The sequence below is a fragment of a genome, unplaced genomic scaffold (assembly GCF_019419815.1).
Source record: "Pyrus x bretschneideri cultivar Hongxiangsu unplaced genomic scaffold, Pyrus_bretschneideri_v1 Contig23, whole genome shotgun sequence".
Lineage (NCBI taxonomy): Eukaryota > Viridiplantae > Streptophyta > Magnoliopsida > Rosales > Rosaceae > Pyrus > Pyrus x bretschneideri.
In genome coordinates this window covers 3,385,158-3,401,305 of record NW_025999535.1, presented here as the reverse complement: position 1 = coordinate 3,401,305, position 16,148 = coordinate 3,385,158, and the positions used below count along the sequence as shown (strand labels likewise).

Below are 16,148 nucleotides of genomic sequence, written 5' to 3'. Positions count from 1 at the left end.
GTTTTGATGGGATACGCATCCTATGAAACTAATTTCAATGATCCAACCGTCAAACTTGTTTATACATGTTTCAAGATCGCATACACCAAAAATTGCAAAAAACAAACATTCAGAGATCAAGTAACGAGACAAAACTTTTCGACGGTTATAAATGAAAAATCACGATTTAACGGTTATTTTAACTTTGATTTTGATGATTTTTTACAGCTACACTCCTTGATCTTATATAAATACAATGATTAAATTCGATCTTCAATTTAAAATATTTACACTAGTGGATACCACAAAATCTTATGTTATACTTGATGAAAGTATAAATAAACTCTTAAGTGTTAGTGAATCTATAGTTTTGATGGGATACGCATCTTAGAAACTAATTTCAACGATCCAACCGTCAAACTTGTTTATATATGCTTCAAGATCGCATACGCCAAAAATTGCAAAAAACAAACATTCAGAGATCAAGTAATAAGACAAAACTTTTCGACGGTTATAAACGAAAAATCACGATTTAACGTTTATTTTAACTCCGATTTTGATGATTTTTTACAGCTACACTCCTTGACCCTAAACAAATACAATGAATGAATTCAATATTCTATTTAAAATATTTACACTAGTGGATATCACAAAATCTTATGTTATACTTGATGAAAGTATAAATAAACTCTTAAGTGTTAGTGAATTTATCGTTTTAATGTGATATGCATCCTACGAAACTAATTTCAACGATCCAACCGTCAAACTTGTTTATATATGCTTTGAGATCGCATACGCCAAAAATTGCAAAAAACAAACATTCAGAGATCAAGTAACGAGACAAAACTTTTCGATGGTTATAAACGAAAAATCACGATTTAACGGTTATTGTAACTCCGATTTTGATGATTTTTTTACAGCTACACTCCTTGACTCTAAATGAATACAATGAATGAATTTGATCTTCAATTTAAAATATTTACATTAGTGGATACCACAAAATCTTATGTTATACTTGATGAAAGTATAAATAAACTCTTTAGTGTTAGTGAATCTATCGTTTTGATGGGATACGCATCTTACAAAACTAATTTCAACGATCCAACCGTCAAACTTGTTTATATATGCTTCGAGATCGCATACGCCAAAAATTGCAAAAAAACAAACATTCAAAGATTAAGTAATGAGACAAAACTTTTCGACGGTTATAAACGAAAAATTACGATTTAACGGTTATTTTAACTCCGATTTTGATGATTTTTTACAGCTACACTCATTGACCCTATATGAATACAATGAATGAATTCGATCTTCAATTTAAAATATTTACACTAGTGGATACCATAAAATCTTATGTTATACTTGATGAAAGTATAAATAAGTGTAGATTTTTAAAACCCTCCAAATCTCATGAACAATGTTATTTATTTGAGTGAAAAATTAATAATAATAAGTGTGAAAAATGTAATCACTCGTAATGAAAAGCTTTACAACTTTCATTAAGGGGCCAACTCTGAAATTTAGTATGTATATACTAATTTAATATTATTTTTTGGGTCAAATTATGTTTTTTCTTTTCATTTTTATTGATTTAAAATATAATTTTCTTAACGGGTAACGGGTCGGGTCATATTACCTGATAATCTTAACGGGTTGATTTCGGGTCGGGTCATATTACCCGTTTACTTTAACAGGTATTACCCGACACGACCCGTTAAGCTATCGGGTATGACACAAAAACGACACGAACACGAGAAACACGACACGAATGCCAGGTCTAGGTATAATGAGGGCTTTAATGGTCAAATGTATAATTCTAGACCTCGGTTTAATAGAGGAAATGAGACTACTAACAGAGATAATTGAGGTTTTTCTGGTAATGGAGGTTTCTCTAGCAGTAATCATTTTCACTTAAAATGGGGCTCAAACTGGACTCATTGGAATGGCAATAGTGGATAGAAATATGGGATCATTCCTGAATGCTAAATATGCAATAAACGTGGTCATACGGCTCCTAACTGCTATTATAGAAATGAACAACAGCCATTGCAGACAAATAGCATTCTTGAATGCCAAATATGTGGAAAAAAAAGAGGACATGTGGCATTGAATTGTTTCCATCGCAGCAATTATTCTTATCAAGGTGCATCTCCACTACCTACTTTAACTGCAATGACTGCTCAGTTTACACTCGAATTCAACGTCGATCAAGCTTGGATTATGGATACTGGAGCCACTCACCATATGACAGGCTAAACAAATGATCTGGATATGCTAACACCATTTGAAGGAGATCAAAAGATCACTGTTGACAATGAAAAATGTTTACCTGTGAAGAATACCGGTTCATCTTCTTTTCGAACTCACTCTACCCTTATAGCTTACTACTGTATTACATGTTCATTCTCTTGCTGCAAGCTTATTATTTGTGTATACTTTATGCAAGGATAACAAAGTCTATGTAATTCTTGATGAATGGGGTTTTTGGGTGCAAGACAAGGTAACAAAGGTAATCTTAATGAAAGGAAGGAGTAATGGAGGCCTGTACTATATTCCAAAGAGTCTTTTTTTCAAGAATAATATGCAACAATTCAAGACAGCTCCAAAGGCAATTCTGGGACAAGCTGTGAAGGCTTCTTTATGACATCATAGATTAGGACATCCAACAAATGATGTATTACATAACATGCTTTCTCATTCTCAAATACTGTGTACAACTGATGTGGATAGACATGTGTGTCAATTCTGTCTTAATGGGAAAATGACTAGACAAGTGTTCTCTGCTTGTTCTTCTATTCCTAAAAGACATTTTGAAAGAGTTAGTAGTGATGTATAGGGACTGTGTCCAATTGTATCTGTTGAAGGATATAAATATTATGTGATTTTTATGGATCATTATACCAGATTTACTTGGTTCTTTCCTTTGATGTATAAGTCTCAAGTTTTCTTTGTGTTTAAAAGGTTTTATGCGTTTGTTCAGAGTCATTTCAATGGTACAATTTAGTTTTTCCAATCTGATGGTGGTGGGGAATTCACTGGTTTAAACTTTAAGAAATTTCTGGAATCAAAAGAGATTGTTCACTTAGTGTCCTGCCCTCATACACCTCAGCAAAATGGAATTGCTGAGCGAAAACATCGCCATATTATAGAGACTGCAATCATTCTTATGTCTACAACCGCATTACCTCATAATTGTTGGACTCATGCTTATGCTTATGCTATTTTTCTTATAAATAGAATGATGTGTAAGTCTTTAGTTATGCAGTCTCATTTCTATAAACTGTGTGGTTATCATCCTCAGTTATGTTCTTTAAAGGTCTTTGGTACAACAGTGTATCCCCTTTTGAGACCCTATAATAAGACTAAACTAGAAGCTTGAATAGATCAATGTGTGTTTTTGGGATATGTGTTAGGATATAAAGGAGTGGTGTGCTATCACCAGACAAAACGAAGGCTATTCATTTCTAGACATGTGATTCATGATGAAAAGGTTTTTCCTTTTCAAGGTTCAGTAAAATTTCCAGCAATTGAATGAAAGTACTTAATCTGCTTGTAAACATCTTATCCTTGTTCCAATAGTGTTGCCAGTGCAGTCCAGAAGTACATCTCAGTCTTCAAGTATTGGAGTTCCATAATAATTAGCTCAGTTAGTGGGTGATACTTCTAATTCATGAGTTTTTTAGTGGGTGATACTTCTAATTCATGAGTTTTAGATTCTTCATCAATGGTGTCTACATATTTGGATTAGCATTCGAGTGGTTCTTCTCAACTACAGGCCTTACCTCTGGTTACTACTTCTTCCACCTTTTCTTCACAAGATGCCATGTTACCTGTCTATAACCCTGTTCAAATTGAGGTACCTTTCTCTCTAGAATCTGATCACTCAACTTTCAATTAGTCATACTCAATATCATGATTCTGATGTCTTTGTTTCTACTCATCCGATGCAAACAAGACTAAAAACTAGTGCTATTACTAGGAGATATTATAAAGCTTTTTCTGCTTTTACACATGAGTGTGAGAATTCTGATTGGTTATCATATAATATTTCTTGTATTGGTTTCACTACTGTTCTAAACATTGTTGAACCTACTGAACCATCATCTTTTAAGCATGCTGTTGCTATTTCTGAATGAAGAGATGCCATGACTGAAGAGTTTCTTGCTTTACAAAAACAAGGAACTTGGGAGTTAATTCCTCCACTATTTGACAAGAATGTAATTGGCAGTAAATGGGTTTATAAAATTAAGAGGGACCAAGAAGGGAAGATATCAAGATATAAAGCTCGGTTGGTTGCATAAGGGTTTAGCCAAGAACAAGGTTTGGATTATGAAGAAACTTTTAGTCCTGTTGTCTGCCATAGTACTGTGAGGATTGTTTCAGCACTTGCAGCTGCAAATAAATGGTCTTTAAGGCAATTAGACATGAAGAATGCCTTTCTTCACAGGGAATTACAAGAAGAGGTTTTTCTTGTCTCAGATTTTGATACTAGTCAGTTTGTCAAATATGTGAATAGACATGTGGTTATTATGCTACTATATGTTGATGATATAATCATCACTGGATCTGATACTGTGTTAATTCAACAAGTCATTGATGAATTGGGTGATGTGTTTGAAATGAAAGACATGGGCAAACTCACTTTCTTCCTTAGGCTGCAGATTACCTATAAAGATAATGGTGACCTGTTTATTTCACAGTCTAGGTATGCCAAGGATTTGATTAAGAAAGCTGGTACAATCTCTTACAAAGCCTCACTTACACCTTGCAAACCTTATACACAACTACTTAAAATGAAGGAACTGTGATGCATCCCACATTGTTTCGAAGTCTGGTATGGGCATTACAGTATCTCACATTTACTCGACTGGATATTACTTATGTTGTCAACTATGCTTGTCAGTTTATGTCTCATCCTACTGATGTCCATTTTTCTTTGGTCAAGAGAATCATTAGATACCTTCAAGGGATTATGGAATGTGGTCTTACATCCCCTTGTACACCTACTCTTGATCTCATGGCATATAGTGACGTTAATTGGGCCTCGGATATTAATACCAGATGATCCACAACTGGTTATGTTGTTTTTCTTGGACAAAATCCAGTTTCTTAGCAGTCTAAAAAGCAAGCATGTGTGTTTCAGAGTTCAACAGAAGCAGAGTATAAAGCTTTGGCTACTATTGCTGCTGATGTAGCTTGGATTAGGCTCATTATCCGAGATTTGAAGGTTTTTCTACCACAACCTCCCCTTCTACATTGTGATAATATTTCTGCACTTGCATTATGTTCAAATCCAGTATTTCATATGAAGATCAAGCATTTAGACACTAATTTTCACTTTCTGAATGAAAGAGTCTAGAAATGAGCTTTATAGGTTGAATATATTTCCACTTCTGATCAAGTTGCAGATATATTTACCAAAGGGCTTCATGGACCATTGTTTTTGCATCATTGTTCAAACCTCAAGCTTGGTTTTCCTAATTGAGTTTAGAGAGGGGGAGTATTGAGTGATGATTGGGTGTTTACTGTACCAATCGCAAACCGGAATTCTGTGTATCCCAATTTGGATTGAGGGGGAGTATTGAGTGATGATTGGATAATTAGGGGTAATCTTGTAATGACAAATGTCATCATCTGGTAGACTTAGTTAGAGAGAAAACTTACTCATTAAGCTATTAAATTACTATAAATACTAGAGAATGGCTATACAGTTTTGCTGAATACAATATTCTCTCACGTTTCTACAATATTCTCTCACATTTCTTTCTCTCTCTCTCTCTCTGTAATCATTCTTTCCTCTTTGATTTGTTATGAAACATGTCTATGGATGGATGGAAGATTTGATCTGAGGGCAACATATGTACATGTGAAAATCGGGGTGAAAAGGGAAAGTAAAACAAGAAAGAAAGCAGGGAAAAACATCAGAAGTATAAGAAAGAGGAAGCAGAGGAAGAAGGAAAGGCTGCCACCGACTGTAATCAGAATTAGGGCCGGCAACAAGAAGAAAATCTCTAGTGTTGCTGCTGCTCTCACTCACGGAGAAAATTGTAATTTTAGGTTAAAACCTTTCAAATTCGGATCGTGTTCACCCCTAAACCAAAACAAGAATAAACAAAGCACAATTATAACTTCATTATATGTTTTAGTTACTGAGAGTCATTTTAATACTAAATTACAAAACAAGGTATAAATTATGTATATTGTAACGTTATTGTGTCAATATATCAAATGTATCCAAGATTTTCCATAGAGCAATTCTTTTATCTAGAATTTCACTCCAACAAAAAAAATACAGAATTCAGAGTATTACAAGCTTTTTAGTGAGTAGTCATGCGCGTCTATTTATCACTTCATGTATAATTAGGGTTGGTTCAGTATGGGATACCGAACCGGAAATGGCATACCAAATCCCAAACCGAAAATTTTCGAGACGAGAATCCAACGACCGATCTAGAACTGAAATTTCGAGATTTCTGAAATCTTTTCGGTATTTTGGGATTTCCCAAAACTAAACCTACATCAAAATCAAAATCATGTAAATTGAAATTGAAATCATCTAAACCCACATTAAAAACCTAAATTGAAATCAGAGAGTGACAGTGAATCAGTGGTTGAGAGAAAGACAGAGTGAATAGATAATCAAATGGACCCACGTCTTCCTCTTGACCTAAGCCCCCAATTCAAAACCCTACGCCCCAATTTGAAACACTAACCTTAATTCGGAACCACACACATAGAGACTAGAGGGAATCGGTGGTGGGGGATGAAGTCGTGAGGTGTGGTGGTGGCCGGAATGGAGATAGTTTGTTAGAGTCAAATTGTGAAAGGTAGGTGGTTGTTGAGCTTCGAATTCGAGAAGGAGCGACATAGAGACAGAGAGAGTTTGAGACTGAGTGAACTTAAGGCTCAAAGGTTTGAGTCCTTCAAACAAAGCCAAACTCTTAGTGAGGATCGACGATGCTATAACCTAAGCTCCTGCCATTCCTGCAACGTATTTTTCAGTGAGGGATGAGAAGTTGAGAGAGAGAGAGAGGGATCAAAGAGGTAAGTCGAGAAAGAGGTTAGTCACTTATGTGATGTGGCCGGATTCAAAGACGGCAAATAAGGAGGAGGAGAAAGATTGAGAGAAATCAGTGAGGATGAGAAAGCAGGGTGAGGTAAGGTCGAAAGAGAGTGACTAAGTGAGGGTTTTATTTGGATTCAACGGTTGAGATTAAATCTCAACCAAATCTGACGGCTATTACAATTCTAAATATATATATATATATTTTATTTCGGTTCGGTTAGGGATTACTGAATGAATGAAAACGTGAACTGATTTTTGTACCAAAATTTCGAAATCGGTTCGGGATTGGGTATCGAAATTTTCTGAATTTTCTGTTTGGGATTTTTTTTATTCGATTTCAGGATTTTTTCGATTCGGTTTGAAATTTTCGGTATTTTTTCATCGAATTCAAAATATGTACATAAGTAATTAGTACGTAAAGCGTAAGTCTTCTGTTTGTAGCTAATCTTCAACTATGAAATAGAACTCGTCAAAAAAAAAAAAAAAAAAAAAAACAAAAAACAAAAAGAACCACGTGATCAGCAATTTGTTGAAATAAAATTACTCAAATTTTTTATGTTTAGGGTTTCTGGGTGTTGGTTTTCCAAGCTGCCTAAGTTTGACTAGGTGGAAGAAACCAGTACACACGCAATTCACTTATAAATTGAACCATTAACCTTTAGTTAGAACTCACAAGTGGCCATTAAGCTCCGATTTTTATTGAGCAGTTTAAGCTGTTAATCACAGAAAAGTTTCTTCATTTTTCGATCACCATGGCTCTTGTTATAAATAGCTTCATGCCAAAAACCATGCTTCAAATGCCCATTAATTCCAAGCCCTGCAGACTGGAAAATAAGATTGTCATAATGTGAGTTAATCTCTTCCTTTACTCTATACTCGTTCTCTTCTTTCAATCTTTAATTATGTACTTACCAATCTTGCATTAAGTTAAGTTTAATTAATTACTAACAGTATTAATTCTTTGGTTGATCAGAAGATGTGCTGCAACGCCTAGAAGACGAGAGCTCAGTAGAGGGAACCCTCCGCAAACCAACCGGGTACTCAGAAGCAGTAACAGGAGTTTGAGAAGTGATCAGGTCAGCCTCAGCAGTAGTTTGAACGGAGTAGATGAGAAAACAAATGGAGGAAATGTTATTGCTGATGAAGTTAACAATACAACCAAGACGACTGATGCCACTGATTAATTAATAATGCAGGGCTATTAGTTTGTTAATTAAATTAGCTACAGATATTAATACCGCTGTTGTAATATGGTGGCTGGCGGTCTAGCAAAGCATGGCTGAATGTGATTTGTTAGCTTAATTGCGTACTTATCATACTTTCTTCTTGAACTTATTATTATCGTTTCAATTCGTTAACTGAAAACCTTGCTTCTTCTTGTATCATATATATGGTAGATTATGACTTGTGATACTCTTGTACCATGTCAAAACATGTTACATCAAATCGCATACCAATTTGGCGATTGACGGAGAGGGCTTAGATCATTTAGGAATTTTAATACAAGACTTTCATCTCCAATATTGTGGGATATTAATTTCATTGCAGCAATTGAGAAATGAAGAGAAAACGGAGAAGAAAAGAGGAATGAAATCTGTGTGTAATTGAAATCCAGTGGGCATTTTGAGTAGAAAACTTGTGTACCCACGTGCAGCTACTCCATACTGATATGCTGATGCGTAGCTGCATGGGTCTCACTTTTTTTTTCTTTTGTTTATTGATGTGAAATCAATGGTCCTGATAGCTTTCTGGTTTTGTTTTGTTTTTTACCGTTTAGATCAATGACTGCAAAATTGACAATGATTTTTTTAATCTTTTACTGCCTAAATTTAAGGATTATACTACAAGGACACTCTCGTTGGAGTTAATATCTTTTAGGGACAAGTATATTCCTTTTGAGTCCCTAAATGAGTCCTCAAAAGTGTTAGGAGTCCCTTGGAGATGCTCTAACAAACTTACAAACAAAACCTATTGAGCTGACCAATCCAATTCACTTATAATCTAACCACTCACAAGCTAACATTTGTCAATATGAGTTATATGATACTCTCAACAAGATATGCATGTGTGACTACTAGCCTTTTCATTTTGTGTACAATCTAAATAATTGGGAAGGGTTGTTCTTGAGTTTTTAGTAATTGAAAAGTTATAATGGGGTCTTTTCGACATATTGTTTAATATTAAAAAAAGAGCATAGATAGATTTGTTTCTCTATATGTCCTTTATCAAACGTAGTAGTTTCGCTAAAATAAAATGATATTAAGGGAAAAGTACAAACTTTCAAGAACCAAATGTACTTCTGTTTCGACCCAAAATAATATTGTTGGGTCGAGCAGCAGGTTGTGCTCGGTCCAAGGGTGTGTCAAATGCTATGGGCCGAGTAAATAAGTCCCGGGCCAGTTTGCAGGGTCGGTCGAGTCCTATCCTAAGAAGTAGTCCAGATAAACAGAAAAGGGTCGAGGAAGTCCTGGAGCGACCAGGATTTCCGACCGGCAAAGAATAAAGCCTCGAAAAGGGCAAAGTTCAAAGCCCTAGTGGGAGTAGGTTTGTTCGAGGTAGAGTTGAAACGGGACAAGGACTCCCAATCCAGATAAGGATGCAATTCAAGGAATGAGGTGCTATAAATACAAGAAATCATGCAACGAGAAATGACCTTTAATTAGCATACAATTGCCCTGCGCAAACCTCTCAAACACCTTGAGATTTTTCCTTTCCTTTTTCTGCCGACACACCTTCAGTTTGGATAAACAGCACTGTGGAGGCACCCGGCGATCACCTTCAGTTTGGATAAACAGCACTGTTGCCGCATAACCAGCCGACCGAGAAGCACCTTTAGTTTGGATAAATAGCACTGCGTCAAGGCCGACCGGTTACCTATCTAAGTCTCAGCCGAGAAGGGTTTTCGAACCCTTGTTGGTAGAGGTCACCTTGCTAGCCTTCTTGGCGTAGTTAGGTGTTACGAATTGTGTTATTCGGCGTACTGGACGCCGAATGATTTTATGATTGGATATTCACGAGTAAGTTTCAGAGTTCGGCATTTCGACGGCCGAACTACATTTACCATCAAGACGCACATCGCATTTGAGTACCTGTGTCCATATAGCTTGGTTTCGATTCGACGTGCTTACTCTTACGAATATAATCACAGTGACCAAACCGGGCTCCGACGATTTGTGAACTTCACAGAATTAGTAGCCTTGTCTTCAGGCTATAGAACCCAGAGACCGAGAGTGTAACGCGCCCAACGCGACAACGAATTTTGCTCCTCGGCCAAGCTCGGCCGACGAGTTGGCACGCCCCGCATTCAACCGAAGGACGTAGTTAGCTTATTAGTTACTCGGCATGCGCGCCACGTAAGTTTTGTAATTTTTAGGGTCAACAACTTCTAAGAAATATTTGAAAGAGACTAAAGATACATGTAGAGAATGGAAAAAATAAAGAAAAAACATTTGCATGTTTAATTTGGGACCCTTTCGGTGTTGGGGTCATTGGCATTTGCATCTAACGCTCTTGCTCAGAAATGATTCTAAAGAAAGAGAAAACAGTATATACCAAACGATTTACTAAGTTAATTCAGTTTAATCTATTCTCAGCCAGTTCATTCAAACAATCCACTTAAACATAATATTGTGCAACAAACGCAGCTTAAGAATAAAAAAGAAATAACGAGCAGAATGCGTGTCCTGGTCAGCATAGTATAGTACCCTCTATAATTTATTCCTCCCACTAACCAGTGACAAGCATACAATAATACTTCCCCATGCCAGCTAGCTTGAATTCCTTTTGGGCCTACATGTTATTTGCTTCTTAAAAAGAGGAAGATGCATGAATCTCTTTACATCCCACGTGAATCATGCTTCCTTTGGATTATAAATCTTCACAAGAAATGGCCAAAAAGAAACCAACCAAAAGGGTGACTATGCTTATGGTGATTTCAACCTAATAATGCGATTTCTGAAATTGAAGGGTATTTTATCTACTTCCTTAGCTTCACTTTTTATCCATAAGATATTTTGTGTGTATATATCTACAAGAATTCGTGAAGGGGACTTAAATTCGGTGTCTACTTTCTTGGTTCGGACTTTAGCCTCTTCTTGGTTCGGAGTTTAGCTTCCTCTGAGGAAGTAACGGCAGTTGCGATTTGGTTTATGCTGCCTGACATTAGGATTTTTTTTGTTGTTTGTTTTGCAGCCTTTGGGCAAAAGTTTGTATCTTGGATTGCAGCTCTCCTTTTGCTTGGGTTTTTTACTTTATAAGTTGTTGTTTTGCTTGTTCTTTTTGGACCTTGTACTAGTTTTGAATGTAAGTAATCTTGTTTGATAAAAAAATAAAAATAACAATAAGTGGGAAAACCACCTCTAGATTTTTATGGAAATATAATATTATATTCCGATATTAAATTTATAATTGAATAGAAATTAGAAAGAGTTTTTTTTACGAAAGAGATGCGCGTCACCAAGCATGAAATTCTAGTGAATAGATGAAACTTTTTACTTCTGGCAATTACTTACTATATAAACATATTTTGACTTCTGAATTGATTAGTGTTTATTATATCATCAATATAAATCATTATGTTGTAGTTATGTCATTATTGCGTTGTCAATATATGATCAATATGTCTTCGTTATTAAAGATTGATCATTTTTACAAATCAAATGTTAAAATATGCTTATTATGGCTGTTCTCTCTTACTTTTCAGAGCGATCACATTCTTTTAAAAGAGACACCTCGACTTTTCTTAGATAGAGAGAGTCATCTTGCATAATTGTTAAAAGAAGAGAGTTTTAGGTAAGTCATTTATTCTCAAAATTGATGTGTGATTTTTTACATTTAGTTTATAGTATGAGAGAGTTCAACGCATTTTAATCCACCAGAGTCTTATAATTTAAGTATTATTATCAGAGAATGTTTTTTTCCTCAACCAATTTTAGATGTTTCTATCCTAATTTTCCTGTTCACTTATTAGCCTCATGAGGATTTTGGAATTTTCTATAATTTAGTATAATAATTAGACCCTTTTTTTCCCTACATATTTTAGAGAAATGGGGTTTATCTTCATCATTGCAGGGACAATGATTCAATTAAAAACCTGAAACAATGTGGAAGGCCCCTAATTATTGCTAATACCTTAACAAAAAGGTAGAACACATACGAGCCCTAGAAAATTAAGATCAAACCAACGGTCAAAGTCACTCTTTATTTGTGTTAGATGTCCATCAAAGAAATTTGACTCAAACAAAACAAAATAGCGAAAGGCAGCCAGAGTCAATATCGGGAGGGCAGTGGACACCCATGCACCGAGCGAAGCACCATTTCTCAACTTCCTTCACAAATTAGTAAGCTTTCTTTTATAGAAACTGGAAAGACAAAGCCAATTAAGAACAAGGACTCGCTAAATATCAGGACAAAATATCTCTATCACACTGAATAGTATTTGATAAAATAAGTTTTTGGGTAATGCTTTTCAGTATATGGTATCAAAGCTAGTCCGTTCATTTCTCGTGTCATACTTATGTCTAGAAATAATGTTATTGTGAGTGAAGAATGTCTCACGTCAAAAAATTAAAATATTTTACATGAATTTATAGAAAGTCAAACTATTTTTTATATTGTCAATTGAGTTTTAAGTCAGATATTCGCATTCTAATAACTTTTTGGCTTTATGTTTTAGTATTTAATTAGAGTTTATATAAGTCTAAAAGACTAGACAGTCTAGACAAAGAGAAAATTAATTTGAATCGAGTGTATAACCACCGAGAATAAGAGCTACATTTATTGACGAGGGTATCGATCGGTGTTTCATAACCATGATTTTTTTAGGTAAAGCCCACCTCGATCCTTCCCTTTGAATGCCGAAAGAAAAATAGACTAAAATAAAGCGGGAAGACCATTACTACAAGGAGCATTTGAAAGTGTTTTAACGGTGAGTTAATGGTAGGAAGATTAAAATTTTAAATTAAATTTATAAACTAAATAATATGTTTCTAATAAAAATAAGCATGTTAATCAACATCTAAATAATAATTCAATCATCAACAACCTCATCATTTAGTCTGCAAAATTTAATTTAGATATTTAATCCTCCTATCATTACCCTTAATGATTATAAGTCCTATACATCCTATGATTCCTATATACCAAAAAAAAAAAAAGATAATTTTTTGCTCACTATTAGGCGATCACTAAGTTTTCGATATTGACTCACTCGCTCTTTATTTGAGTCAATTAAATGTAATATATGGTCACAAAGATATTCGATCCATTTCAAAATACGCGTCCAAAGACTTTGATGGGTAATATTATAAGGGAATTATTATTAGTACTCCAAAAATATCGTTCTATAATCCAAACTTTCTAAATTAGGAAAGAAAGTGTTGAATGAGATTTTTGAAATGTTAATAACACTTCCCTATGTATAACCCAACTCAATAATGGACAAAGACTATAATACCCCTTATCTCTTATGTCATTATAGCCTACAGGGATCAAAAGAGAAAAGGGGGAAAATAATGCAGAATCAAAGCTTTAATAATTTTATAATAGTACAAGTTGCCATGCATTCTCATTTCTCACTCTATATAAACCTCGGACTTTTTTTGGTCTCACTAAGAAACCCACACGCAGTTAGTAAACTGATCACTCTGAATTACTGAGATCATGGCTCTAACTGCGCATGGATTCATCGTCCTCCCAAAAACCAACATCGTCCAAATTCCCAGTTGCGAGTCCTACCGTCATCGACCCTTGAATATGTAAGTGATCGAATGTAACTTAATTTGTTTGTTTAATTATCTTTATATATTTGAAATAAATAGAAATCGCTAGTTAATTTGTTGATTGTGTTACCAATTATATCATATATATGATTGAAGTGGACTATATATATATATGCAGGCTGCAGATCACGCATCACGACCATATGCACGCCAACAGGAGGAATATTAGTCGCTCCATAATGTATGGTGGTTTCATCATAATTTGCATGCATAAGATTAGTATTACATTGTTTATATTGGACAACATATATATATATTGCTATTTAATTTGATATTTCCTTGGTAAATATAGTATACTTTGTCTCTAGCTTTTTGATTAAATACTTATTGTTTTCTTGTCATAAGATGTGGAGCTAAAAGCACGCCAGACATCAGCAAAGGGGACGGTGGGAAAATCAATAAGACGACGACACCGAGAGAGCAGAATGTTTCTGATGAAATCAGCAGCTCAAAGACTGATCAGAACGAGGGCAAGCAAAGTAACGGAGATGCAAAAGCTACAACAAGAAAGACTGGCTCTACTGGTTGATTAAATATAATTTACGCTTTTTAATTAAGAGATAAGCTGTGTGGTGTGGACTCTGTACGATGGATTGTCTTCTCTCCCTCTTTTCTTAGATATTTGTGTTTATGGTAATTTGGTTACTGTAGCTGCTTTAGTTTGCAGACATGTATAATAAATAATCAATTGTTAAGTGTTTTATGCAATGACGAAGTTAAAAGTATTTCATAATAGTGTTTTATAAATATGTTTTTTTTTCCTTTCAATTTAAATAATAGCAAAATAAGGATGATACGATGCAAACTTATAAGAGGGCTTAGGCCTGGTGTGTCTTGTGTTTATATTGACAGCCCAGGAAAATATACCCGAGTAATGATAAAGGATAATAACATGATTGAACAATTAACTTACTTTCACAACAAATCAGAAAAGAACAACTAACTTACCTATAAATTAAAAAAAAAAAAAAAAAAAGCAATTATATGTTGGCAACTGCATCTCAAAATATATGAGAACGATGGAAAATCATATTCTACAATAGGGAAATGCAATTTTTCCAATGAGTATGAAACGGCAAAGGAGATGAAAAAGAGTAAAAAAAGCACAGCAAAAGGTCCGCTAAAAGAGCCATTTTTAAGCCACATATTTTGTTAATCCTATGATGCGCAAAACTATGGAAGAGACCATTAAAAAATAACCCATAAAATAATGAAAAACCGCGCCACAAGTTGCAGGATCTGGGTTAGCCTTAGCAAGCCCCAAGGATATGAAGGAGGATGTGAAAGAACTAGAGCAATAGCAGAAGCTTAACACACCTCAATTAAGATTTAAGACAGATTATATTTGTTTTATCCAAAACATCGCAGAGACACGACTCAGAGAAAAAACTCTAGCTTGCCTAAGCCAAGCCAAATTAGAACAAGAAAGGCGTGCAAAATAAAGAGACCTAGCTATTTTCAAACTTCAATTTATTATGTATTTTTAAATATCCAACAATAAGAAAACTTCAACAGTCAGCCAAACATTATGAAGTTGTGGAGAAAACCCCTTCATACAAAAGTAAGTCAGAAATTTGAGAAAGAACTAACAATAACCGGAAGAACAATGCCAAATTGAGTATCAAGATAAAATTATGTACCTTGTGCAAACTCACAACTAAAAAAATAAGTAATCTATAAATTCAGAATTATGATAACATAAGTTGCATATTAATTGTGATACTTTTTTTTTTTCACTGTGAATTTGTGTAATTAAACCTTGGTCAATGCAAAACAGAAGAGGATACATGTCCAAATGTTAGACGCATGAAAAATTATTTGGTGAACAAATTTAAGGACTCAATTTATTGTATTGTAGTTTGGAATAGCTATCAATTATCATCTCTAGCTAAAGAAAATACAAAAGGCTTGTGCAGCTTAATTGTGATACTTTTTTTCACTTGTGAATCTGTGGCTTGACTGAGTCAGTCTGCAATATTGTGATTGAACAACAAGTCACTATTGTGGGACTTAAAAAACTTGGGAAAGACTAATCAAAGTCACACACACATGTGACAATGAATTCACACATGCAGATAAAGAAATAAAAAGTCAAGTCTTCCAATAGTCTATGGCCAATTCATGTATATATGACATAATCATAAATTAGTAAATAAACCAGTTAAGTGAACTCTGCTATCCGAAGACTGAATCCTTCTTTTAAGGTTTGTTTGGAAGTACTTTTAAAATGGTTAAAAACGTTTTTGTTTTATCTAAAACATCGCAGGTATGACTAAGAGAAAAAACTCCAACTTGCCTAATTCAAGCCAAAGTAGAACAACAAA

At 34.7% G+C, this 16,148-nt stretch overlaps 2 protein-coding genes across 2 annotated transcripts; both read left to right on the top strand.

Moving 5' to 3' along the window:
- Positions 1-7,705: 7,705 nt before the first annotated feature.
- LOC125477938 lies at positions 7,706-8,380 on the top strand. The gene is made up of 2 exons (XM_048585456.1): positions 7,706-7,892; positions 8,019-8,380. The coding sequence occupies exons 1-2, from the start codon at positions 7,798-7,800 to the stop codon at positions 8,227-8,229; spliced, it is 306 nt and encodes a 101-aa protein (XP_048441413.1). The 5' UTR covers positions 7,706-7,797; the 3' UTR covers positions 8,230-8,380.
- A 5,244-nt stretch (positions 8,381-13,624) lies between these two features.
- On the top strand, positions 13,625-14,592 carry LOC108865345. The gene is made up of 3 exons (XM_018642496.2): positions 13,625-13,800; positions 13,943-14,005; positions 14,170-14,592. Exons 1-3 carry the CDS (start codon positions 13,706-13,708, stop codon positions 14,351-14,353), a joined length of 342 nt encoding a protein of 113 aa, XP_018498012.1. The 5' UTR covers positions 13,625-13,705; the 3' UTR covers positions 14,354-14,592.
- Positions 14,593-16,148: the final 1,556 nt, after the last annotated feature.